Source organism: Pelophylax lessonae (genome assembly GCF_965119305.1).
Source record: "Pelophylax lessonae genome assembly, chromosome: 3".
In the NCBI taxonomy this organism is placed as follows: domain Eukaryota; kingdom Metazoa; phylum Chordata; class Amphibia; order Anura; family Ranidae; genus Pelophylax; species Pelophylax lessonae.
The window spans coordinates 599353243-599380924 of record NC_138770.1 but is presented as its reverse complement, the minus strand read 5'-3'; the positions used below and the strand labels follow the sequence as shown (position 1 = coordinate 599380924).

At 41.8% G+C, this 27682-nt stretch overlaps 1 protein-coding gene across 1 annotated transcript in view; it reads left to right on the top strand.

Moving 5' to 3' along the window:
• The window catches only part of LOC309549583 (calpain-13-like), a 207591-nt gene that overhangs the window by 162320 nt on the left and 17589 nt on the right, over positions 1–27682 (top strand). Inside the window, exons 17-20 of the mRNA XM_082249956.1 lie at positions 7579–7641; positions 13198–13255; positions 14826–14896; positions 21181–21249. Of these exons, the coding sequence (XP_082106082.1) occupies positions 7579–7641; positions 13198–13255; positions 14826–14896; positions 21181–21249 (261 nt within the window). The remainder of the gene's footprint in view (positions 1–7578; positions 7642–13197; positions 13256–14825; positions 14897–21180; positions 21250–27682) is intronic.

Genomic DNA, 27682 nt, shown 5'->3' with positions numbered 1-27682 from the left:
TGCCTGACAAGTCGCGGTCGGTCGCTCGCCATTGATTAGTACAGGAGCCGTTCTAATAGGAGAGACACAAGTCGCTCCGACTTAGAAAAAGGGTCCTGTACTACTTTGGGGCGACCTGGAGGCGAATTGCATTGACTTCAATTATATGAAGTCTGTGCAAGTCGCGCCGAAGTCGCCGTGCACGCTGTGCACCGTGACTTCACAGGTCGCCCCTGGAAGTCGGATCGCGCCAGTCTGAATGGGCTATAAGACTTAAGGGCTAATCATTTTTATCTTGTTTTTCAGAAGAGTTCAGTTTTAAAAATAAATATGTATCTACTTCTTAATGTATGTCCCCACATCTGTTCTAATTTATGCCTTTCACATGAGCGATCCAATCAGGTCCATCTGTTGGTTTTTCAGGTGGACTTATCAAAATCTTCATGTAAGGTTTATGGTGGATGTTAATGGACATCCGGTCTAGGTCTGGAAAAAAATGGAAAAGGTCTGCATCGTTTTCCATTTTTTTCTGCCCCAATTATAACGGATTGAAGGTAGTCTGTAAAAAGACACAAGTTTTTTTTTACATCCGGCCGACTATATTTTTAAAGGGTCCAGACATCCATCTAGTTCTGCTCCAGATCAGGCTGGGAACTTTTCATGTATCCCCCTGCTGAATGCACTGGATGGCACCCATGTGAAAATGCGTCTTACCTGTGTCTGAAAGAGTTACTTTATAGAGCTGAAGATTATTAGTGAAATATACACAGAGTGTGCCGCACATCCCCATACTGCCTGTCTAGCCATCTCTCTCTAGCGCTGTATGAGATCCGATTCACACAGAGATGCACTGAGCACAGTGGGAGATCGGGTAATTAAAACAGGTCAGATTGGCGTCTGCAATTTTCCCCATGACATTAATTAAATAAGTTAATTACCTCTGCTGTAATTATTCATTAGCGGTGATGGGGAATGAATGGAGTTTGTAACCTTGAAGAGGTCATTGCTATACATCACAGTGACAGAAACTTCGGGGCTCCTCAGGGCCACATGATGGAATGTGTTACTTTTTACTTGACACCGAAGTAAAGGCACATTAAAATCTAGCTTGTGCATTTGTGTTTGACAGCATGAAGCTTCCTCTTGTGATCCATCCCCCAGGTTGGGTTTAGCTCTTCTATCATATCTGCAGCTGCTTGACGAAATTGTTAGGTGAGGAAGCTCAAAAGAGACGTGAAGGAGGAACTGTGGGAGCGCAACATTTCGGGATTTGGGGCAATGTGATTGCAGTGATGGGCTTTATTCTTGCCTCTGTGTTTAACTTTTATCAGCTGCTTGAGGGAATTGTTACATGAGGAGGTAAATAAAGTGGAACTTTACCCATAACAACTTTACCTATAACAACTTGATATAAAATGATATTCTTCAGAAAGGAACAGGTTACCAAAATAAGTGTGTGCTGTAAAATGCCTTTAGCATTGCTCTTGTTTCTTCTTGCTGGAGGTCACCATTTTTCTGACGCCCTGAGCCCCTGAGCAGCAGTAAATATTTGGCCTGCTAGCAGATTGCTTCTAGTGCCGAAAATAGAGAGTAACTGAGCATGTGCAGAGTAGGGTGAGACAGTGGGGTCGATTTACTACAACTGAAAAGTGAAAAACCTGGTGCAGCTGTGCACGATAGCCAATCAGCTTCTAAATTCAGCTTTTTTTTGCTTTGACCAAAAAAACCTGGATGCTGATTGGCTTCTATGCAGAGCTGCACCAGATTTTGTGCTCTGCAGTTTTAGTAAATTGTTCATGGATTTTAAACAGTATAGGCACTTATTTTTACTGTTTTACATGGCTTTACCTGCAAAATGGGCCAGCCTGAAGTGATCTAGCAGGACTTAATTTTCTGAATAAAGTTCAACTTTAAGGAAGAACTGAAGGAAAAGAGAGATTTAACCTCCACATATTGAAAGGCTTCTTTACAGTAAGAGCTGTGAAAATGTGGAACAGACTCCAACAAGAAGTAGTTCTGGGCAGCTCTGCAGATTGTTGTAAGAAATGTGTGATTCTTTCCTAAATGCATAAAAAATAACTGGATATTTATATTTATAGGTATTCGCACCAGAGGTTGTTGATCCAGGGAATATTGGATTGCCTCCTGGGGCATCATGAAAGATTATTTTTCCCCCCCGCTGGAGCAAATTGGATAATGTGTGCTGTACTGGGGTTTTTGGGGTAGATTTACTAAAGTCAAATTTACTGTGCACTTTTGAAAGTGTAGTATCATTAGAGTTTAATAAATGAAGGAGAGCTCTACTGGCTTCCATCATCCAATCATGTGCAACTAAAAATGCTGTTTTTTTGATTGTTCTTGCATGTGATTGGTTGTTCTTTGGAAGGTGAAACTTTACCTCATTGACTAAGCTCAGGGGCAACTGCACTTGCAGAGTGTAATTGCAGTTTCAAACGTGCACAGTCCATTTGCCTTTAGTAAATCAACCCCTTTATGCCTTCCTTTGGATCAATTGTAGTTAGAGGATTGTGTATACGAAGGCTTTCTATAGACCATCTATTCTATACTAGATGGTCTTTTTTTAACCAGACTAACTATGTAACTTTCTTGCAACATCTCTGGATTGGGGCAAGGTGGTTATAATGATGGGTTTTTCACTTACCTTTGTTTAGCCCTTCTATCAACTAAGTATGTGCAGCTGCCAGAGAGAATTGGTCAAAGTGGGGAAGCTCAAGGAAGGAATTATGGAAAAACTGTGAGATTGCAACATCTTTGAATTGCACTCATGTAAACACTGATTGCTTCTGCATCAACACTTACCAGCAAACGTGTATATGGCATATTTACCCGAACGTAGGGTGAGCGGACGTCCCTTGTTTCCGGGGACAGTCCCCGGATTGAGGACACCGTCCCTGGTATTTTTGTCCCCGGATTCAGGGCCGGATTAATGTAGACAGGGCATTCCATGCTGGGTGGGAAACAGCCTGGTGGCTCAGATGCAGAAGCCCCCTGCTGGACGATCTCACTGCCGCTCCTGCTGCTGTTCAGTGGAGGAGAGGCAGAGCCGAAAATTGACTGTGTGGGGGGCTGAGACTAGGAGGTGAGCAAATGGGGGGGGGGGGGACCTGTTTTCTGTTTGTACAAAGATACAAAGATGAGGGTAGTGGGGGAGCAGGGGTCAGAGCTGATGCAGCTGAATGGAGAAATGGAGAGTGTAGCTGTTGTGGGCGAAGGGCTAAGATGTGGCTGCAGAGATAATCTGTGAGAGAAGGGTGCAGAGGTGAGCTATGGATGTGGGGGAAGAAATTAGAATTGTCCTCTTTGCAAACCTCTGTACCCTGCACTCTATGCCTAACAACCTCCTGTGTATTATGTAATCCCTTGCCCAGCGCTCTGTACGTTATGCAGTCCGGTACCCAGCGCTCTGTGTATTATGCAGTCCTGTGCCCAGCGCTCTGTGTATTATGTAATCCTGTGCCCAGCGCTCTGTACATTATGCAGTCCTGTGCCTAGCGCTCTGTGTATTATGCAGTCCTGTGCCCAGCGCTCTGTGTATTATGCAGTCCTGTGCCCAGCGCTCTGTGTATTATGCAGTCCAGTGCCCAGCACTCTGTATATTATGCAGTCCTGTGCCCAGCACTCTGTGTATTATGCAGTCCTGTGCCCAGCACTCTGTGTATTGTGCAGTCCTGTGCCCAACGCTCTGTGTATTATACAGTCCTGTGCCCAGCGCTCTGTATATTATGCAGTCCTGTGCCATTTGCCAATAAAAAAAATATATATATTATATATATATATATACAGTGGGTACGGAAAGTATTCAGACCCCCTTAAATTTTTCACTCTTTGTTATATTGCAGCCATTTGCTAAAATCATTTAAGTTCATTCTTCTTCCTCATGAATGTACACATAGTACCCCATACTGACAGAAAAACACAGAATTGTTGACATTGTTGCAGATTTATTAAAAAAGAAAAACTGAAATATCACATGGTCCTAAGTATTCAGACCCTTTGCTGTGACACTCATATATTTAACTCAGGTGCTTTCCATTTCTTCTGATCATCCTTGAGATGGTTCTACACCTTCATTTGAGTCCAGCTGTGTTTGATTATACTGATTGGACTTGATTAGGAAAGCCACACACCTGTCTATATAAGACCTTCCAGATCACAATGCATGTCAGAGCAAATGAGAATCATGAGGTCAAAGGAACTGCCTGAAGAGCTCAGAGACAGAATTGTGGCAAGGCACAGATCTGGCCAAGGTTACAAAAAGATTTCTGCTGCACTTAAGGTTCCTAAGAGCACAGTGGCCTCCATAATCCTCAAATGGAAGATGTTTGGGACGACCAGAACCCTTCCTAGAGCTGGCCGTCCAGCCAAACTGAGCTATCGGGGGAGAAGAGCCTTGGTGAGAGAGGTAAAGAAGAACCCAAAGATCACTGTGGCTGAGCTCCAGAGATGCAGTCAGGAGATGGGAGAAAGTTGTAGAAAGTCAACCATCACTGCAGCCCTCCACCAGTCAGGGCTTTATGGCAGAGTGGCCCGACGGAAGCCTCTCCTCAGTGTAAGACACATGAAAGCCCGCATGGAGTTTGCTAAAAAAACACCTGAAGGACTCCAAGATGGTGAGAAATAAGATTCTCTGGTCTGATGAGACCAAAATAGAACTTTTTGGCCTTAATTCTAAGCGGTATGTGTGGAGAAAACCAGGCACTGCTCATCACCTGTCCAATACAGTCCCAACAGTGAAGCATGGTGGTGGCAGCATCATGCTGTGGGGGTGTTTTTCAGCTGCAGGGACAGGACGACTGGTTGCAATCGAGGGAAAGATGAATGCGGCCAAGTACAGGGATATCCTGGACAAAAACCTTCTCCAGAGTGCTCTGGACCTCAGACTGGGCCGAAGGTTTACCTTCCAACAAGAGTGGCTTCACAACAACTCCGTGACTGTTCTTGAATGGCCCAGCCAGAGCCCTGACTTAAACCCAATTGAGCATCTCTGGAGAGACCTAAAAATGGCTGTCCACCAACGTTTACCATCCAAACTGACAGAACTGGAGAGGATCTGCAAGGAGGAATGGCAGAGGATCCCCAAATCCAGGTGTGAAAGACCAAAAGGGGGCTTCTACTAAATACTGAGCAAAGGGTCTGAATACTTAGGACCATGTGATATTTCAGTTTTTCTTTTTTAATAAATCTGCAACAATGTCAACAATTCTTTGTTTTTCTGTCAGTATGGGGTGCAATGTGTACATTCATGAGGAAGAAGAATGAACCTAAATGATTTTAGCAAATGGCTGCAATATAACAAAGAGTGAAAAATTTAAGGGGGTCTGAATACTTTCTGTACCCACTGTATATATATATATATATATATATATATACATATGTCCCCGGATTTCATTTTAAAAATCTGGTCACCTTACCCGAACGTGAAAATGGCAAGTTCGGGGAAGTCTGCCATGAGTGCATGTATGTGTAAACGCCAATGCAGAAGCGATTAGCGTTTACTCGAGTATGACATGATTGTACTGATATTCACTTGCATTGATGACTGTATGTGCCACCTGCAGCTCCCCAGGCATGGGAAAGTGCTAAGGATTTTACGCTTGAGGACACATTCATATATAGGAGGATTTAGAGAGATTTATTCTGACTTCCTGTCCTGGTGACAACAGTTTCAGCAAACAGGAAGTGAGGGAAAATCTGCAAATTCTGACTGGAGTTCTAGCAGTTCTTTTCTCCCTTCTCTACTAAAGAAATTAATTTTTATTTCTGTCTGTGTTGAAGGTTTTAACTCCCTTTCTGTCTTGCAAAATAAGAACAGGTAGTGTAGGTAAATCTCTCTAATGGAGCCCCAGATAGTGGTAAAATCTAAGGACGGTTATTAATTCCCTTCACTCTCTCCCAAACTAAGAAAAAATGTTTAGGCTGGACATACACATAAATCTGTAGCAACTACTCAAAAATATTTTTTTAACTGATCTGGTAGCAGAAAACTGAAATCTGATTGGTTGTCATGGGTTACTGCACTTTATTCCCCCGCCAAGCTATTTAAATATTTATTTATTTATTTAAGTATTTATTTATTTAAGTATTTATTTATTTAAGTATTTTATTTATTTTATTGATTTATTTTATTTATTTATTTAAGTATTTATTTTATATTTAGATGTGGGTGGTAACATGCCTATAAGCCATAGCTGCAATAACAGAAGTCTGGCAGAAAAATTGTCATTTCTTTACATGGCTCAATCTTGTCTTACTAGTATGATAGAGCAGCTGTTAGGACAATTACCCCTAGCAGTATAGGAAGGTGCGCCATCCTTTTCCGAAGGGAACGTAAAGAAAAAATACCCCTAAATGGTTGGGACTTTAAAGGCACAAGTAAGAAAAATATATATGTATTAAAAACGATATGTTTTATTGGACATATTGGTAAAAAATTATCAAAAAAGGTTTACATATACAAAATCAACACAGAATACATAGAAATGTTTACACCACATAAAAATTGTGCAATATACAATAAACTAGTGATGTGCCCTTGGAAACCGCAGCCACAGACAACATCTCACTACACAATATTTGGACATCCATTGAATTCTATACTAGCGGATTCACTAGAGTTTTCAAATCTTATTGACGGGGTCTCTTTTTCCAGGTCTCAGTGTTATCTATATTCCATCAGTTTGACCTATGACCACGTGTAATTCAGAACTGTTCAGAAATTCTTTAAACATCTAAACATACTAATTACTACAACTCTTTCACTGTCATTTACAAATGGACGATATGTGACGTGTCTTGATTGGGGAAACAGGCAGAAGCACTTGATCTTGTTTTTATGAGGATTCGTACAATGCTCAAATGCAATTCCATGTGATCAATTTTAAGTGATGCCTCCCACACCCCTGATGAAGGAGAGTGCTACTCTCTGAAACGCGTCGGGTGGAGGAAGTTTCTGTTTCATCATTCATCTTACAGTCGGTGCATCACTAGTTTATTGCATATTGCACAATTTTTATGTGGTGTAAACATTTCTATGTATTCTGTGTTGATTTTATATATGTAAACATTTTTTTGCTAAGTTTTACCCAATATGTCCAATAAAACATATAGTTTTTAATACATATATATTTTTCTTACTTGTGCTTTTAAAGTCCCAACCATTTAGGAAAATGTTTTCTTAATGTTACACAAGGGATGCGGCACAGGCAGAGTCCAACCACCATCAATTCTTTAAATACTTTTCCCAAGGGCTGCACATGCTCAGTGCGCTCTACCCCCTGTCGGCTTGGATAAGCTCAGTGGCTTCAACAGGCAAGAGACAGCAAGCTGTACATGTGCAGCCCTTGGGAAAAAGACAGCACACCCTTCTATAGTTCAAGGGGGAGCTCATGTCATAGTAGTAAGACAGGATAGAGCCATGCACAGCAGTGGCAATCTTTCCAGCAGGCTTCTGTTATTGAGAATATGTTACCAGAGGCGTGATTGTAAGATCTAATCAGCATAGGGTGCTGCTTTGGTGTAGTGTGAGTGCTTCGTCTAAACCAACCCTTTAATTTTTTTTTTTTTCTTTTTCAGGCTCAGGCTGTTTTAAAAAAATATAAAGATGACAGCTATGAGAATGTTTTTGCCCGTTACGCAGACCAGGTGGGAATATTTTTCAGAGACACATACTGTATACTGCCAATACACTTAATTTGTGATTTTAGTTTTTTTGTTGTTGCTTGTCATATTTTCTTGTTCAAAATATTTTATTGGTTTAAGAGCATATAACAAATAGATAAGGATATGGAAGTCATTTCCCAAATACATGAAAATTGCATAGCACAAGGTCCAAACAGGAACAAAACATATCTATCAAGTTTGAAATATAGAACTATATTGCAATGGTGAAGTTCAATGGGGGTAAAGGAAAGAGGGAGCAAGGTCATGATCTCCTCCAGGACACCCCAAAAGGGATCAAACTGTGGCCCGGAGGGAGACCATACAGTAAAAAAAATCAACATACAAACGAATATAACGTGACGTGAGAATTATAGGACATCAAGAAGAATTATGTTCTTATTGGAGCAATAAGATAGTAAGAAAAATGTAGACATAAGGTGTCCTCTAAAGACACCATGAGATAGGACCCAAGTATTTGGAAAATAGATGACTGTAGCTAAAAATAATTGTATTTAAAGAAAACCATATAATAAGGGTGAAGGATAGAGAAAAGAGAAATAGAAAGGAGGAGGGGCGAGCCGAATAAGAATAGAGAAAAGAGGCTGTAGAGTCAAGAAAAGTAAGAAAAGAAAATTGTATTCCTAACTGAGCGCCTGATTTTTGTTTAGAAAAGAAAAATAAAATCTGGATTGTTTGGATTGTTTGTCCTATTACTGCTGTCACTTTGCTTGTGAACATTTGAAAATGAAAATGAAAATAACGCTGCCAGCCCCTCTCTTGTATTCAACTTTAACACACTGTGTAAGTGTATGTGGAAAACGAAGCCTCTAAATACCATTTGGCAGCTATCTTCAGGCCGGTCACGTGACTCCTGGGGGCTCTTCTACTCCAATCCAGAGCTACAGCAAGAGGAGCCGAGATCTCCTGCTAACGTCAGCCGCTCGGCTCCTCCCGCTGTAGTCCTTAGATGAGGGCAGAGAGCAGGAGGGAATCATGTGACTGGCATGAAGATATCTGCAAAAATGGTATTTAGAAGCTTCATTTTCCACTTACACAGTGTGTTATAGTTGATTACAAGAGAGGGGCTGGCAGTACATTTTTTTAATGTTTTGTTCTTTTTAATTCATTTTATTGGTTTAAATAACACCAACATACAACAAATACACACAATTGGGCATAGACTTTAAAGTGATCCTCGCAGGGGAGTACATTATACAGTACTTAAAAGATTTATACGTAGCAATACTGCACAAGGGTCCCAGTCCTGGAAAGGAAGGCCTAGCCCCCATAGGCCAGGTATAGGCACAGTCAATTCCTTCTACGTATAAGTCAATGCAAGCCTGAGTTGAGTAAGTATGAGACAATTTGTGAACCAAACAATGACATTATTAAGAGATACATCAAATCAAAGGCTCTTCTGAAGCCGTAGAGGGCTCAGCTAGCCATTTGGACCATACCTTATCCTACTTTTGGGGACAGCCCCTGTGTGTTTAAGTATCCTTCTAAAGAGGCAAATTATTGTTTATTAGCTGCTTCCAAAAAGAGTGGGACGGAGGAGAGGACTTCTTCCAATGAAGCAAAATGGCCTTCCTGGCATAGAACAGGGGCAAGCCTACTATGGTGCGCCTTGTGACCACGGGGATTGATTGTTCAATTAGGCCAAGTATACAGATGGACATGGATGGCTGTAGAGATATGGCACTGACCAGATGAATGAAGGCTAATATTTCCACCCAGATGACTGGGCAGGTCCAGGAAATATGGGCAAAGTCCCCTGCAACTCCTCCACACCGCCAGCACCCAGGGGAAAAGCTGGAGTTCATTTTGTGTAACCTGTAAGGGGTAAAGTATGCCCGATGGACCAACTTAAATTGGATTAATTGGTCCCGTAGAGAAACCAATAAACTGAAGGGAAAGTCCCAGATATCATCCCAGTCGTCATCGCCGAGCTGCGGAATGTCACATTGCCATCTAGCCCTGAGTTCCTCCAGAGTAGGCAGAGATACTATAGCATCAAATGAGAGCATAACCGAGAAGTGGGTTTTTTCACACATTCAGATCTTATTACATCTTCTAGTGTGGACTGTATCTCCTGAGGGATATCCTGAATAGGTCTCTGGGATATTAAATTTAGAGGATAGTAAAGGCAAGAAAGTCAGGGATTGGTCCACTGTAATTTGGGAAATCATTTTAATGGTGAATTTAGTCTAGGCATACGGCTCTAATAGTTTGTGGAATTCAGGTAGGTTGGGATTACGCCATAAGGGGGCATTAGGGGAAACTGCATGTTTGGGGTAGTGTTCATATTTGAGACCCACCTCCCAGGCCCAAATGGTGGTGATCATGGAAGGCGTTGGTATGGGTAAGGGGCATAAAGACCACGGAATAAAAGGAATTTCAAAGCCTCCAGGGATTCCACCACAGCCGCCTCAACCCTCACCGATGGATTAGTAACATCAGGGTTCAGCCACCAGGCTGCCGTGACAAGCTGGGTGGCCAAAAAATATTTATGTAAGTCAGGAAGGGCCAGGCTGCCTTGGGAGGCAGGGCGCATGAGTGTGGACCATTTATATCTCGGGGTTTGAGGGCCCCAAAGGAAGGAGGAGAATAATTGATTTTGTTTCGTAAAGAAGGACTTAGGTATGATTTTTTTAATGTTTAAACATATAATAACAGCGGCAGGAGGGGAGGGGCACCACACAAACACACAGCTGACAGGCAGGGAGGGGAGGGGGAAGGAAGACACAGGAGAGCAGAGAGGACGGTGGAGAAGACAGAGGAGAGAGCAGATGATGGAGACACTTATCCTGACCATGATCTTATAGCTCAGAAGCCGTGATAAACATGGTCTGCTCTCAGGGAGGAAGTCGGGACAAGGCAGGATCAAACAGGTATTGTAGGAGATACAAAGGGATAATTAAAAAAAATCAAAGTACTATGCTACAGCTTGCACATTTAAGGGAAAGGAGCATCATCTATATCTATTTGGGGGGGGGGGGGGTAACAACCACTTTGAAGTGTATGTCTGGGCAAAGTAAAAAAAAAACATATTCACTAATTCTCTGCAATACATTGCACATTTCCCCAAAGTTTTAAAATATCCCTTTACAAATGCTGAGAGTACTTTTCCGTACACTGATTTGCCAGAAATCCAGTGAGCTTACAACACAGTCATCTCTGTTGCAGACATAAAACTTGCCTGAGCTCTCCCTTGCTGGACTACAAAACAAATCCGTAAACGTTGGGGATATATTAAGAGGGGGTTGTTGTTCTGTAGTCCACCATGGGGTAATTGGGAAGGGATACTAATCCATTTAGTGCTTACTACAGCCAGGTAAATGCTCGTTGAATGTCTGGCAGATCAACATGTTATATTCTGCACCTACGGTATTTCTATGAGAAAAATGTAAATGTATTGCAAAAATGTACTAAATATGTTTTTAAAAAATCCCAGATATACAGTTTAGCATCAGACCCTTAGAAGCAGTGATGTTTCTAAGTACTGACAACCAGGGCTCTATGGTTCAAATTATTGTCACTGGAGCTTATAACTAAATCCATGTGTACAGGCTGACTCCCACCCCTTTAACCTCTGCAGCAATGCTGGAAGCACTTCTACGTCTATTTCCCATAGACAAGCTCTGGATATGATGCTGAGCACTTGCACTCAACTTTCTTTGATCGAGCATGGCGAGGCCTGTTCTGAGTGGAACCGCTGTACGGTCTTGGCCACCGTGCAGCAGCTCAGTTTCAGGGTCTTGGCAATGTTCTTATAGCCTAGGCAATCTTTTTGTAAAGCAACAATTCCTTTTTTCAGATCCTCAAAGAGTTTGTTGCCATGCGGTGCCATGTTGAACTACAAGTGACCAGTATGAGAGAGTGAGAGCGATAACACCAAATTTAACACCTGCTCCCTATTCACACCTGAGACCTTGTAACACTAACGAGTCACATGACATCGGGGGGGGGGGGGGGGGGTATGGCTAATTAGACCCAATTTGGACATTTTCATTTAGGGGTGTACTCACTTTTGTTGCCAGCAGTTTAGACATTAATGGCTGTGTGTTGGGTTATTTTGAAGGGACAGCAAATTTACACTGTTATACAAGCTGTACACTCACTACTTTACATTGTAGCAAAATGTAATTTCTTCAGTGTTGTCACATGAAAAGGTATAATAAAATATTTACAAAAATGTGAGAGGTGTACTCACTTTTGTGAGATACTGTATGTATATATCAGTGTTAATTTCGTCGACTAAAACCGACTAAAACGTTTTCGTCGACTAACACAATTCAGATGACTAAAATACGACTAAAACTAAAATGGCATTTTAGTCTTAAGACTAAAATACGACTAAAACTAAAATGGCATTTTAGTCAAAAGACTATAACTAAAACTAAATCGAAATTTGCTGCCAAAAATTAACACTGGTGCATGCTCAAAGCATAAATAATAACATATTAGATTTTTCACTCCAGGACCAGCAGTAGTATATAATGAGTTTGGAAATTGTAGAGAAATGCTTAAATAATGCATTACAAATTACAATTGAACTACACCCATTTGATTATAGATGACTAAAATGAGTTTTAGTCGACTAAAATGTAGGGCGTTTTAGTCGACTAAAATATACTGGAGTTTTAGTCGACTAAATACGACTAAAACTAAAACACTTGCAGAAGACTAAAATGGGACTAAAACTATAATGCCAATTTAGTCCTAAGACTAAGACTAAAACTAAATTGAAATTTGCTGCCAAAATTAACACTGGTATATATATATATATATATATATATATATATTCAAAAGTATTGGGACACCTGCCTTTACACACACATTAACTTTAATGGCATCCCAGTCTTAGTCTGTAGGGTTCAATCAATATATTTGGTGGGCCCACCCTTTGCAGCTATAACAGCCTCAACTTTCTGGGAAGGTTGTCCACAAGGCTTAGGGGTGATGCCCCACATAAACACATACATACAGCATTTGTTTCATAATGACAAATGTTAGTGTCTAATATGTCTGATTTTAATTTTAATATGGAATACATTTTGTATTTCTTTTTTTAAATACCATATATTGCTATCAACTTTAATTGGCACAACTTGGCACAACTCATACAAGTTCCATGGGCAAAAATCCCCTTTTTGGTCTTCTTTTTCTGGAATATTTGGTTGTCACCTGTGCTATACTAAACTGTCACTTTAGAAACTAGGGATGTCTAGGTTACACAGTCTGTACGACGTTGCTTTATTCTCTTGTTGGAGTAAAGCATTTTCTCCGAAGGAGAAGCGCCCCATGGACTGAGATTAAAGCTAGTTCACTTTAGGCCTAGATACAATAGTATTTTTTAATGTTTACAGTCAGACTATATGACCTATAGAAGCCTGGGTTATAAAGTAGAAGGTAGCACATGTCTTGAGATATTTAAACTGCTAGTAACCGCTTGATCAAAAGAGGAGAATCACAAGCATTACTTCTAATCATGCTGTTATTCCCGGTGCAATATGTCAATGTATCTTATTTTTTCAGAGCTCAGAACTGTATTCAGAACAGCTACAGACGCTACTAAATGATGTGGTAATTTCAGGTAAGCCTAAAAAATAGGTTTGTGTGAATCTAAATAGCTTTACAGAGTGGGACATGTTAGATAGAGCTGGCCAGGGTCGAAAATAGCAATATACAGAGCTTCCAGAAAGTATTTACAGCGATTCACTTTTTCCACATTTTGTTATGTTACAGCCCTATTCCAAAATGGATTAAATTCATTATTTTCCTCAAAATTCTACAAACAATACCCAATAATTACAATGTGAAAGAAGTTTGTTTGAAACATTTGCAAATTTATTAAAAATAAAAAATAACAAAATCATATGTACATAAGTATTAACAGCCTTTGCCATGACACTCAAAATTGATGGGGCAGTGGACAGTGTCAGTAGGGCAGTGGACAGTGTCAGTAGGGCAGTGGACATTGTCAGTAGGGCAGTGAATGGTGTCAGTAGTTTTTTTTTATTTTTATGTATATGGGGGGAGGGGTTTGGGGCAGTGGACATTGTCAGTAGAGCAGGGATGGTGTCAGTCCTTTTTTATTTTATTTTTTTACAATTTTATATTTTAGCATTTTTTTTAATGTTTTACTATTTTTTTTTAATTTATTGATTTTTTTTTTTTTTATTAGCCTTGTTGGTGGGCTTTGGTGAGCTATCAGGGGTCTAAACAGACCCCTGACATCTCCCTTTTGAGACAGAGAAAGGGACTGAGGACACAGATTCCCCAGTCCCTTTCTCAGCAGCCTCAGCATTGAACATGAATGAACAGGAAACAGTCTCCTGTTCATTCATAAACTGAAGCAGAGTAAAAATAGTTTACTCTGCTCAGTTAACACAAGACACCGGAGCGATTGTTAGTGATCGCTCACTGTGTCAAATTGAGAAAAGGAAGGGGTCGGTAAATTACATATTTACTGGCCCCTTCATCCATTCTCAATCCTTACACATCCGCCCAAGCAGCCGGCGGGAGAGGAAGGAAGCCAGCTGCGGGGGATGAAGGGGGGCAGAGGAGGAGGACACGGGGATGGAGGGGCGACCGGAGGAGGAAGAGGAGGACATGGAGGGGGGCGGAGGAGGAGGACAGGGGGCCGGAGGAGCACACGAGGGGTGAAAGAGGAGGACACTAGGAACAGCCGGGGATCGATGCAGCAGGAGGGACAGCTGTGAGCACTGATCTCCCGGCATTGCTTTTCAGCTGACAGCCGCGGGAGGGAGAGGAGGAGAAGCGGCAGGGAGAGCCATGCTGGAAGAATGGTCAAACATTCCCATAGACACACTCCTAAACCTTGTGGACAGCCTTTCCAGAAGAGTTGAAGCTGTTCTAGCTGCAAAGAGTGGGCCAACTCAATATTGATCCCTACGGGCTGGGATGCCATTAAAGTTCATGTGCATGTAAAGGCATGTGTCCCAATACTTTTGACAATATAGTGTAAATATACACTATATGTATAGGCAGTAAATCTAACCCTTTAGTAATACTGGTATCCAACATTCTTTAATGTTTTAATTTGAAGTATGTAGGACATGTTCGTGTAATCCTCCAAACTAATATTTTGCAAATGTCTGATTTTAACAATGTCAAAATTACTTTCACTGCCTGATTTGCAGACCCAACCTTCAATGCCAACCGTTCAGCATTTAGCTTGGATTCCTGCCGAGGGATTTTAATGCTGATGGATGTATCTTTTTTAATCACAGTCATCTGAACGGTTCGTAAAATAAAGCATTAACATGGGGGGGAGATTTAATAAAGATGCGCCACTTTACTGCCATGAATTGCTCGTGTTAATCTGTAGCGCCTAATTCAAAAAACATTTGAGACAGCTTATTATGGGTATGGTTATTATGGTTATGACAGCGACTTGTGTGCCAAATTCAGGTAGTTCTGATTTGTTTCACTTCTACATTGTGATACAACACCTGGGCCACATTCAAAATAAAATACCGCCAGTTTGTATCTTACAAAAGTGGAGCTAATTAAGACCAACATTCTTTTGGTGTACAGAGACTGATTTTGCGAAAGAATCTCACATGCATTCTAAGGCTCCATGCAGGGCCGCTGATAGGGCAGTACAACCAGCCCTGCTGTACCGGGCCCGGGCTCCATGAGCTCCACTAGGGGCCCGGGCAGCTTTAAGTTAACTTCTGCCTAAATAAATAGAAATCCTTTAAATTCCATCCCCCACTTCAATTTCATTACAGGGTGTATAAATATATTTTCCTGGGCCCCATGAGGTCAACAGAGGGGCCCAGGAGGTGATAGCAGAGGAGGGACTTTATTTCCATTTTCGGGGCGTAGGCACACTAACCTTGTGCACTGTGTCTATGCTGCACTGAATGAATATGTAGTTCCGGCCGCCCTGGCGGAGTGATTCGTTTGTGCATGCTGTGGAATGAGGAAGTGACTGATGAGAGATGGATGAGAGGGCTCAGCAGTGCACAGACCAGCAGCACACAGTGACACTGACAGACTTCTATGGAAGGAAGGTACAGCTCCCAGACTCCCTGACTGTGTGCTTATAATCATATTCATTATGATGATCACAGCACAGCATGTACTTTATGGCTCTGGCTCTGTGTTATATGGCTTTTGGGTGCTGACTTTGTTAACTTATGGCCATACTGATTGTAACACAGTACAGCCTTAACAAAGTCAGCACCCAGCAGCCATGTGACACAGAGCCATAAAGTCCATGCTGTGCTGTGATCATCATAATGAATATGATTATAAGCATGAGTTGCTAGTTCACTCTTGTGTTTGGAAGGGGAAAGGGGGGAGTAAGAACATGCAGCTGAGCCATGTTTTTACCTCCCACTACCACCGCTCCCCTTAAATAGCCTTTCAACCAAGCTTTTCAATTAGGTCCGCCTGTCAGCTTTACATGCGGATCTGATTGAATGTTCCATGTAGGTCTATGGGGGTTTGGATGTAAATGGACTTGTGTCCACCCTCCTTCCTCCGGGTCTGCAGACCTAAATGTTATAGATCAAAGCTAGCATGATGTAAAATGGATATGAGTGCATTTACATCTGGCCACCCATAGAGACATTACAAGTCATTCATAGACAGGGCTATTGATTGGCATGATTTTGGGGCCCGACCCCATTGTGGATCAGTTCGGGGCTAGGCACTTCAAGGTCCTATGGATCCCGGGTTCTGACTTGCAAGAGGTTCAGGACTTCCTGATGCTATGGTCCTCAACAGACATTACCCCATTAGAAAAACACTTGAGGGTTCTCAGTGCAGGGCCACTGATAAGCCAGTACATGAGCTTAGCAGGGAGGGCCCGGGCAGCCTCACAGACAAAATGCACCCCCCGCTCATTCCACTCCTTCTAGCTTAGGGAGTGTTATATACTACATGCAATTCCAGGGCCCCTTTCTGATTATGGGATGGTGGAGGCGGAGCAGTTGAGGGACTTTTTTCTTTTCAACTTTCGGCGCATGCGCATTCCCGCACCTGCTCCGCATGTTGCTGGCTGCTGTGCTAAAGTCCCGGATGCCTGCCACTGTGGCTGCCCATTGCCTACCCTGGCAGAGTGATCTTCCTCCGCTCAGGTCCCCACTCAGCAGCCGAGATCAAGAGGCTTATGTGAGGCGGGTGGCAGCAGCAGTGGCAAGGAGAGACAGCTTACAGTGAGCAGAGGGAGCCACACTATATTGTGGATGGAGCACATGTAAGCTGCAGGTTTAGTACGTTTCCTAAGTAAATTATTAACTTTTTTTCCCCCACAGGTTTTTATTTTTAATTGTACTGCAGCATGGAGAAGGGGCCCTAACTAAATAAGCATACTTTGCTTTGTAATATAAGACCCACCTAAATTAGTTTTGCTAATTTTAGCTAAAATTGCAGAATGTATTGAAGCCACTGCATCATGTGCCAATAAAGCAGCTAGCATTTTCAAAAGCAATGGTCAGCAATGGCTGATGACAAATTTTTATAATCACTGTATTTCTTTAAGAGACCCTGCCATGTAACAAAATACCTATGTGATAAGGTTCTGATGGCAGTAACAATTTTCCAAACGTAAAAGAGCAATGCATGTTGTGAGCCTATATATATCCATCTTCTGCTAGTTATACTGACTTTGCTGTATGCTTTGTACACAGATCAGTGATCTGGCTATTTAGTCTCACTGCAAAGCAAGGAGAAAAACCAGACTGTTCTGTTAGTAAAAGCAGCACATATAAGGCAGGGTCTGGGGCGGGACCAGGGGCGGAGTTGAGGGTGGGGCTAAAGGGGGCCCCGTCAGGTAGGCTGTACGGGGCCCCATGATTTCTATCAGCGGCCCTGGCTCCATGTACACGGGACGTTGTAAACGGCCATTTAGGAGCAGTTGGGTGTTTTTTTCAGAAGCCCCTGAACCCACCTCTATGTTATCTTATCTGTCCATGTACACTGGGTTGTTTACAGTCATTTGCAGGCAGTTGAGTTCAGTGACATTTTTTGGAAAGCAATTATTTCCGTTCGAACGTGTGTTTCCCGGCGTTTCAAACGCAAAAACGCGACCAAATGCGATGACCCACGTTTAGCGCTCGCGTTTTTCCATTTTAAAGGGGAATGATTTTTTTGACCTCTAGAAACGGTTCTAAACGCAAACGCCCGCTAAACGCGGGTGCAAACGCGACACAACGGACGTTTTAAACGTCCTTAAAAATTCCAGCATTCAAGGGACTTTTTAAAATATCCCGTGTACATGAAGCCTAAAAGTGTCACAACATATGCCAAATTCAAGTACAAGTTCTATACAGGTACACAAATTTGATGCATGCTTTTTAGAACACATTTCGCTAAATCTTTTTTACCGAGACACTTTCGCTAAATCTGTCTTCACCAGTCTTTATGAATTCCAGGGATTGTGTGCAAGCTGAACACAACTCAAATGTTGTGTTGATATTGTTGCCACAATGTAAAAGGGGATCCAGATTGGTTGCTACAGGCACCTGATTCTGTGGGATAGTAAGGGTCTGAGTTGCTCCAGCTTTCTGTATTAATAAATTAAAGCTACTGGGAATGTAAACTTTCCTATAGTATGGTATCAATAAAGATGGGTCTACCTCATTGTAGAACAAATGTAAATATTTGCCAGCACACCACAGATCATCAATTATGTTCAGTTCTTTTATTGAAGAATGATCACATCACAGAAAACATAGTGCAACATTTCTGATCTGCCCAGGACCCCTTTGTCAGGCATGTGATGACATCTACACATCCTGCGTGGCTCCGAAATGTTGCACTATTTCATCTGTGATGTGATCATTCTTCAATAAAAGAATTGTACATAACTGAGGATCCATGGTGTGCTGGCAAATATGTACATTTGATCTGTGATGTTTCCAGCCCCAGCTGGTTGTTGCTACAGCACCCGCTACTGCTAAAACCTTATCCAGGAAAGTGTGCAATGGGAATATCGATACTACCTCATGGTGGAGCCTCCTTAACCCCTCCTCACCTATTGTAATAAGATGGCCGAGTGGCCCCATAGGCCGTGCTCCAGCGCGATCTGTCGCCCACTGTGTCCATTGGACACAGCCGATGATAGATCACTGTACTGGCCTGCTGCCAGTCCAATCACTATTTGCTGTGTTCAATCACAGCAGATTGCGTGACAATTGTACACAATGAAAGGCTTTGATTCATTTTGTTGTGTACTTTTGTGACGAGCTGTATGATTGGTCACAGCGATCACATGGTACAGACAGGGCCAATCACAGCCCATCTGTACCAGTGATTAGCTGTGGCAAATCACAGCTAATCACAATAGTAAACACAGAATAATTTTCATTCAGAAAAAAATGGTTGCTTATAACTAAAATTCACACTTCTAAGCAATCATAGTGTGTATAAAAAAAAATGTATTCCCCAGAGTAGTACAGTGTTACAATTGGAAAATATTTCTCTTGATTACCCCAACATTAGTTATATAATAACACTGTACTGCACTATTGACAGCATGTAAACATTTATTTTAATTTCCTAATTTTACAAAAAAAATAAAACGTCAAAAAACTCGCTTTGAGTCTTAATAAATACCTTGGACTGTCTTCTTTCCAAAAAGGGGTCATTTAGGGAATATTTGTACTGTCCTGACATTTTCGGGCCTCAAGAAATAAGATAGGCCGTCAATACATCATGACTGATATATATGACTGATTGATCTGGCGGGCCCCTGGCGCTTCCATCTTCGCCCGGTCTTTCTTCCGGGTCCCATGCCTTCGGCCACTTGATGAATGTGCACGTGATTCACATCACCGCAGCGCGGATCGGGGGCCTATTGGGGCTGTAAATGGTTGCTGAGCTGCGCATACGTGGCTCAGTGAACATGACAGCTGCAGGCAGAAGGATGCATTTATGGCAAAAGAGACCAATAGAGTCTCTTCTGTGATACCTACCATACCTGTCAGCCATTTGATTACATATCAACTTTACTTCCACTTTAATTCATAACAGGAATAGAGCTGAACTAAGCAGTGTTTTAGAGGGATACCAGACTAGACAATATTGTGATACTCCAGGTTGTCTTTCAACCCAGAAGAGGTCCCAGCAGCCATTCCTCTTCCAAGTTGATTCATTGCCATTCGTCATCCAACCTACTTCCTGTGAGCTCAGGCTGTCATATACCTGCCCCCTGATGGTGCATCATCATGCCAGCCTGGCTCAGGCTCATGGTCCTATAGAACAAAAAGGTCACTAACATATTACTACTAGTGATCCTGCCAGCAACACACTTCCTTTACAAAGTCATAACGCTCACTAAATGTTCTGTAGCCATAAAGGAGCATTGCTGCCCTGCTAGGAAAAAAAGTACCTAATAGCAAAAAATACCTCCTCTCCTATTCTCTTAAACAGGGGTCTCCAAACTGCAGCCTGTGGGCCAGATGTGGCTCTTTGCTTGCCTTTATCTAGCCCTTGGGGCACTATTCCTTCCACTGACACCAACAATGGGATACTATTCCTCCCACTGACACTAGAGATGGGGAGCCAATTCTCCCCCTGACACCAATTATGGGGCATTATTCCTCCCATTGACACCAATGATGGGACACTATTCCTCCAACTGACACCAATAATGTAATTTTTTTACACCCACTGACCACCAAGTCTATGGCATTGTTTAATCCCACCGATGCCAGGGCTTTTTCTACTCCCACTCGCCCAAGTCAGGCCCCTCTAAAGTTTGAAGGGCAGTAAATTGGCCCTTTGTTTCAAAAGTTTGGAGACCCCTGCTCTAACATATGGTAGTAGGTATTCAGTGGTCCACAGAGAGAACTGGGAACAATGTAATTGATAACAGTCTGCAGAGGTAGAAAGCACACGAAGTTATCAGCTCACTCAATTTCTGCCAGGATCAGCAGGTCTTTTTTACACTTATTGAACAGATGTAATAAAACGTTCATTGTTAGAGTTTGCATACACTTTAAGGTAAATTAAGTAAACTTATTTGATATGTTTGCTGAATATCATTAATTGCCTGGAACTTTAATTTCAGTGCCGATTCACATATCTGCGATGTCATACATCGCATGTGGTTCGGAGCGCACTGCTCTAAAAATCACTTGCGATGTCTGTGTCCTGCAAATTCAGCCATCCGGATTGTATGGCTGAATTCGCATCACATTCAGACACAACTCACACAGGACCCTTTTTTTGGGTCCGCACCAGAATCGGATCACATGGGTGTTCACACCTATGTGATCCGATTCATGTCAGAACTGGGGGTGTCGTTAACTCTGTATTGATACCCCCAGCGATTCACATATGGCAGTGTGAACTGCCTGTGAGTTGAATGCAATGCGGGAACCTGCAGTGGATTTGCAGGGTTCCCGCATTGCATTTATACAGCCACTAAGTATCAATTTTTTTTTTAAGTTTTCCTTACAATGCACAGGATTGGTTAAACTGTATTTTAGATGCCTGTTCAGTATGCTGAAAAACCATTGTACTTAACAAATTGTACAGCTTAATGTTAATGGGAAACTCAGCCTTCAGGAATTTTCCCGTCTCTGGAAAAGGCTGAACATGTGTAAGGTAAGAAATGATATATAGTGCAAAAGAATGCTTCAACTTTTTTTCATACCATGACTTTTTCTAGGGCTGAACTAGGCCATCGTCTGCAGGGACACAAGTGTGCTTAATCATTTGGGAAATTTACAGATGTGGGTTGATGTGATTCAAGTCCATTTTACTTTGCCAAGTGTCCACCTTACATTCCCAAGCAAAAGGCCTGCTCTAAGTAGAACTCCAGGATACTTTCTATTACTTAATAGTTTACTTTTCTATTACTGGTTAGCATATTTAAAAATAATATGGAGCATTGGCTGCAGTATTCACCTCCTATCCAGCAATGTTCCCTATAAATCCACCAATCCAAGTGGAGGCATCCATTCCTCTTCTGAGTAGAATGACACCTAGCGTCAATGAACCCACTTTTCATTTAAAAATAAAAAGTTTTGTCTTTTACTTTTAGGTGTCATTATCAACAGACCTATAACACTATGGAAAAAATGTCATTAAAAAGCAATCTAAAAAGGTGCATATTGTATAAAGCCCTCATATCCAAATTATCACAACCCCACAATCTTAATTCCCACTGGAATGAAAAATGAAAAAAAAATATTGTTAAAAAAACATAAATAACATTTTGCTTTAAAATAGCATATAGCTTCTCTAGAAGACCCAGCCAATGTGGGGAGCGCCTCCCTGGGTATTACCAAAGTACTGCAGGTCCAGCAGAGTGGCTCTCCTGTGCCCTTGGGACCTGAATCCCTCCAGCTGTTTGTCTGTGGTACCAAAGCTAAACTGGACTTCACTGTGAGGGACACTGTTTCTGAGGATTGGTACAAGTAGCCATGTTCTATATTGTGATTTTCAGCTAGGCTCTCTGTTATTATAGAGTTTTATAGAGACACAACTGTTACCCTGATTGAGCCACAGAGACACAGTTGTAAAGAGTCCATGTTTGTGCAGCTTTCATAACCTGTTTTTCCATTATTGTTCATTGCTCTTTGGCATTCTGAGCCTGCATTGCATTAGTTATTCTACTTTGGACCTGTTTAGTAAACTGCCAGTTTCAGTTAATCCCTGCCTGATTCCTCTGCCCATTACCCATCCTGTTACTGTACAAGTGCATGTATGATTGGATTCATATTAAATAGTTTATTTAGAAACTGTTAAAATTCGATTGGAAGGTATATGGTAAATACTGTGCATGCTTGCTTTGACCAAGAGACATTTTTTTTACACGCATGATGTAAAATATGGGAGTTTACTCATAATGCCGGCTTGTATGGGTGCCAAATAGGCAGGTTATTGGGCAGGAGATGAAACGCAGACTTATTACTTATTAAAGCAGACAATAGAGGCACCAGAAAGATACACCTGCAGTGAAAGAATGCTTAATGTTACCAAGGGCCTAATTCAGTATAAGTTTGGAGTAGAGCTGCTCACTTCTCCAGAAATAACTCCAGCCTAAACTCATTGCATCCTAATTAGGTAAGTGGCTGGAGTTAAACCATCAACTAGATGCTTTAATGAATTCGGAGTTGGAGTTAACTTAGACTGAATTCGGGTTTGGAGTTAACTTAGGCTGAATTTGAGTTTGGAGTTAACCAAATTCCCTTTGTGTTTTTCTTAAAAGGAAATTTGTCTATTCTGAATCACTATTACACAGCAATGTCATCTATTATGGTTTATTTTAATTTTAAGGTATAGTTATGTATCTTATGTGTTTTAACCTTTAGATTTTCTAATAGCAGACTACACAGCTGTCTAATTAGCAGTCTTCATTCTTTATTCATCTGAAACTTTCAGGCATATCTGATTGTATTCAGCACTTTGGTGTAGTGGGCTAAGCTCACAGCTAAAGATTGCTAGGTCATGAGTTCAAGGCCAGACCATGATAACACCCTGTGTGCCATAATTTTTTTTGGCCACATAGTAATACATTGGCTACATCACCTAAAATTGCATGTCAATGGCCATGTATATTCAAGAAACAAACATGCATATGTGCAGAGTGCAATTATGCATTTGCCAAGTTTCAGTATTTATTTATAGCTGTCTAAAATTTAGGAAGGTGATGGCACACTTGGGATTTGAACTCATGCTCTCAGTGTTTATAGCCAGGAACACTAACCACTGAACCATTGAGCTGAGCATGATTACCCCTGGAATATTTATTCCCATGTTTCAATAGTTAGCCACTTCCTTACAGGGCAGTTACACCCCTTCCTGCCCAGGCCAATTTTCAGCTTTTTATACTGTTGCATTTTGAATGACAATTCCGCGGTCATGCAACCTTGTACCTAACACAAATGTATCACAGTATTTTCATTAAAAAAATAGTGCTTTCTTTTGGTGGTATTTGATCACTGCAAGGTTTTTTTTCTATTGGCAAAAAGAACACCTAAATGTTTGACCCCTAAAATAATGTGTTTTTGTTTATGTAATAAAATTTGGTAAATCAATATGTTTTTTGTTGCACTGACGAGCATTGAAGAGGCTGCGCTGGCAGGCACTGATGAGACACTAATAATATGCAGCACTGATAGACAGATAGGTGGCACTGATATGCAGCATTGATGGGCATTGATAGGTGGCACTGATGGGCAATGATTGGCACTGGTGGGCAGCACTGAAAGATGGTAATGATGGGCAGCACTGATGAGGAGGGCACTAACAGGTTCCCTGAGCACTGATTGGCATCAATGGTGGCATGGGTGGGCATCCCTGGTGGCTCTAGTGGCATCCCCCAAGGGTCTGCACTGGTAATCAATGCTCTGATTACAAGCACAGACCCCCCCCCCCACACACACACACTTAATTTGCATATGAATGCCATTTCTTCACAGCTGAAAGTGGCCCTCACCATGATTAGCCAGTTGATTGTGACCACTTGCTGGAATGTGTGCAAGCCAATGTGGTGTCATTTCTGGTCCAGGGCGAACGCCAATGTGCCATTTGCAATTTATTGTAAAGAGATTTTGCTTTATTTTAAAAATGGCGCACACAGACAACTAAAATGTATTGGAAATGTTTTACCCAGGCCAGTGATGGTAACCCTTAACCCCCCCCCCAAGATGTTTTTGCCCTACATTTCCCAAAATGCTCATGTACTCTGCAGTGTAGGTGAGCATCATGGCAAATGTTACAAAACACCTGTGTTGCCAAGGTTCATCATCACTGACCTAAGCCAACTAAAAAGGCGAGTGAGCGCTGTAGCAATCTTTTATTTAGTAATAATTTTTAGTGATTTTTTTATTAAATGTTTTGGTTACATTCATCCACAGAGGCTGAAGGGAAATTTGGTATTATTCCTTAATTTATATATTTTTAGCTAAATATATACATAAACACTTTAATTTTTTCTTAAAATTTAGCCCACACACCCCACACACACACACCACCCCCCCCCCCCACACACACACACACACACCACCCCCCCCACACACACACCACCCCCCACACACACACACACACACCCCCCCCACCCCCCCCACACACACCACCCCCCCCACACACACCACCCCCCCACACACACACCACCCCCCCCACACACACACCACCCCCCACACACACACACCACCCCCCACACACACACACCACCCCCCACACACACACACCACCCCCCACACACACACACCACCCCCCACACACACACCACCCCCCACACACACACCACCCCCCACACACACACCACCCCCCACACACACACACACACACACACACACACACACACACACATACACACACACCCACCCATACACACCCACCCATACACACCCACCCATACACACACACACACACACACACACACACACACACACACACACACACCCATACACCCATACACACACACACCCATACACACCCATACACACACACACACACACACCCATACACACACACACACACACACCCATACACACACACACCCATACACACTTTGCTGGAGTAAAGGGAGAAACCCTACCCATGTTCATACTGCACTGCCATTGCACACACACACAAAAAATACAAGAAATGGATTACATTCAATAGACACAAAAGGTATCTGAATTACATCTAGACAAATAAGAAAACAAAACAAAAAACCAGGAGCTGTGTACAAATGAATAAGCTTTATTGAACATGTATAAAACATCAGTAATCACTCAAGCAAGCATGTGAAATGCCCCCCAAATCAAGTAATTTTTATTCAAATTACAGTGCAAAAAGATACAACATATGATGGATAGATAGAGCTTACAATATCCAAAAGTCAAGCAAAATAAGTTGTAGACACCTTAGTATTAAGCATTAAACATACCCAACATACTTTTATGTTAATTGTTTGCATGAGCCTGTCTTTCCATTTAAATACCATCAAATCAGTAGAACATACAGCTACACAGAGGCATGAAAATAAAAAAAAAAACATGTATAGAGTACATAAAGACACACTTTGCAAAAACAATACCAAACTGTTAGAGCATGAAAAGTATTCATCCAAAAGAATACACTTACTGCAATATGGATCATTAGGCATGCCAGCAAACCCCCCACCCCCAAAAGCAAATTCGGACATAAAGACCTGTGGCCCTTCCACAGGCCAAATGATATGATCTCATACATCCCTTTATATAACCTTGGTTAAACTACACCCACCCAGTATAGGAAACGCCCAGCAAAGTAATTAATTGGGTCTGTTGGTTCCTAAACCAAAATCACCAGTTCACTAATGAATGAGTGTTTGGTTGGCCATCCATGATCCAAGTTTCTTACAAGTCAACACACATAAGAAATGCTTTCAATAATCTCAGCATGAGCACAAAGTGGCTTTTTCATTTAGACTAATGCCTCGTACACACGTACCGATCGTCGGCCGACCGATCGGCCGTCTTTTGTCCAGGGCTGTCCTGTCTGTTGAAAACTGCAAAAGACTGCACACAAATTTTGTCGGCCAACAACAGACGACTGCAGAAGTGATGTCATGTGATGGTTAACTTTCCGTGTGTTTTTTCTTTTCTGAGCATGCCCAGTCTTGCAAATCTGCTGATTGTCGGCCGAATTCTGTACTGACTGGCGAACAATCGGCCGTTCTGGTGTCGGCATACAAACATTTTAATGCTTGCACGACAGATTCTGTTCGGCCGAAAATGCGCTGTCGGCTGTTGGAAGCATCATACTAACAAGCCTACAATCGGCAGATCGGTCGTCGGCCTAATGTTTACGGCCGACAATCGGTATGTGTGTACGAGGCTTAAGGCTGGCCATACATGTTCCAATTTTCTTACAATTTTCTGTCCAATTTTCTTGAAATTTACCTTCAAGTATGTAGTACAAAGGCCTGCCTAATTGGATACAAGTGAATGTGTTTTTTAGCTTTGACCTCACATTATGTGGTTTGTGGTAGATCTACCAGAAAATTGTACAACAAAAGTTGAACATGTATGGCCAGCTTAATGGGCCATACACACTATAATGCCTCGTACACACGTACCGATCTTTGGCCGTAAATATTCGGCCGACGACCGATCGGCCGATTGTAGGCGTGTTAGTATGATGCTTCCGACAGCCGACAGCGCATTTTCAGCCGAACAGAATCTGTCGTGCAGGCATTAAAATTTTTTTTGGCCAACACCAGAACGGCCGATTGTTCGCCAGTCAGTACAGAATTCGGCCGACAATCGGCTGATTTGCAAGACTGGGCATGCTCAGAAAAGAAAAAACACAGGGAAAGTTAACCATCACATGACATCACTTCTGCAGTCGTCTGTTGTTGGCCGACAAAATTAGTGTGCAGTCTTTTGCAGTTTTCAACAGACAGGACAGCCCTGGACAAAAGACAGCCGATCGTTCGGCCGACGATCAGTACGTGTGTACGGGGCTTAAGATTTTCTGAAGACTTTTTCCTTTAGATTTACCAAAACCATATAATATGAGGTCAAACCTAAACACTTTCAATTTGTATGCAATCTTGCAGGCCCTTGCACTACATAGAAAAGGTAAATCTGAAGGAAAAAGTCTTCGGAAAATCTTATAGTGTGTATGGCCATACATGTTCAATTTTTGTTGTACAATTTTCTGATAGATTAACCACAAACCACATAATGTGATGTCAAAGCTAAACAACACTTTCACTTGTATCCAATTAGGCAGGCCTTTGTACTACATACTTGAAGGTAAATTTCAAGAAAATTGGACAGAAAATTGGATCATGTATGGCCATACACACTATAAGGTTTTCTGAAGACTTTTTCCTTCAGATTTACCTTTTCTATGTAGTGCAAGGGCCTGCCAGATTGCATACAAATTGAAAGTGTTTAGGTTTGACCTCATATTATATGGTTTTGGTAAATCTAAAGGAAAAAATCTTCAGAAAATCTTATAGTGTGTATGGCCCATTAGTCTTAATAAAAAAAGCCACTTTGTGCTCATTCTGAGATTATTCAAAGCATTTCCTATGTGTGTTGACTTGATG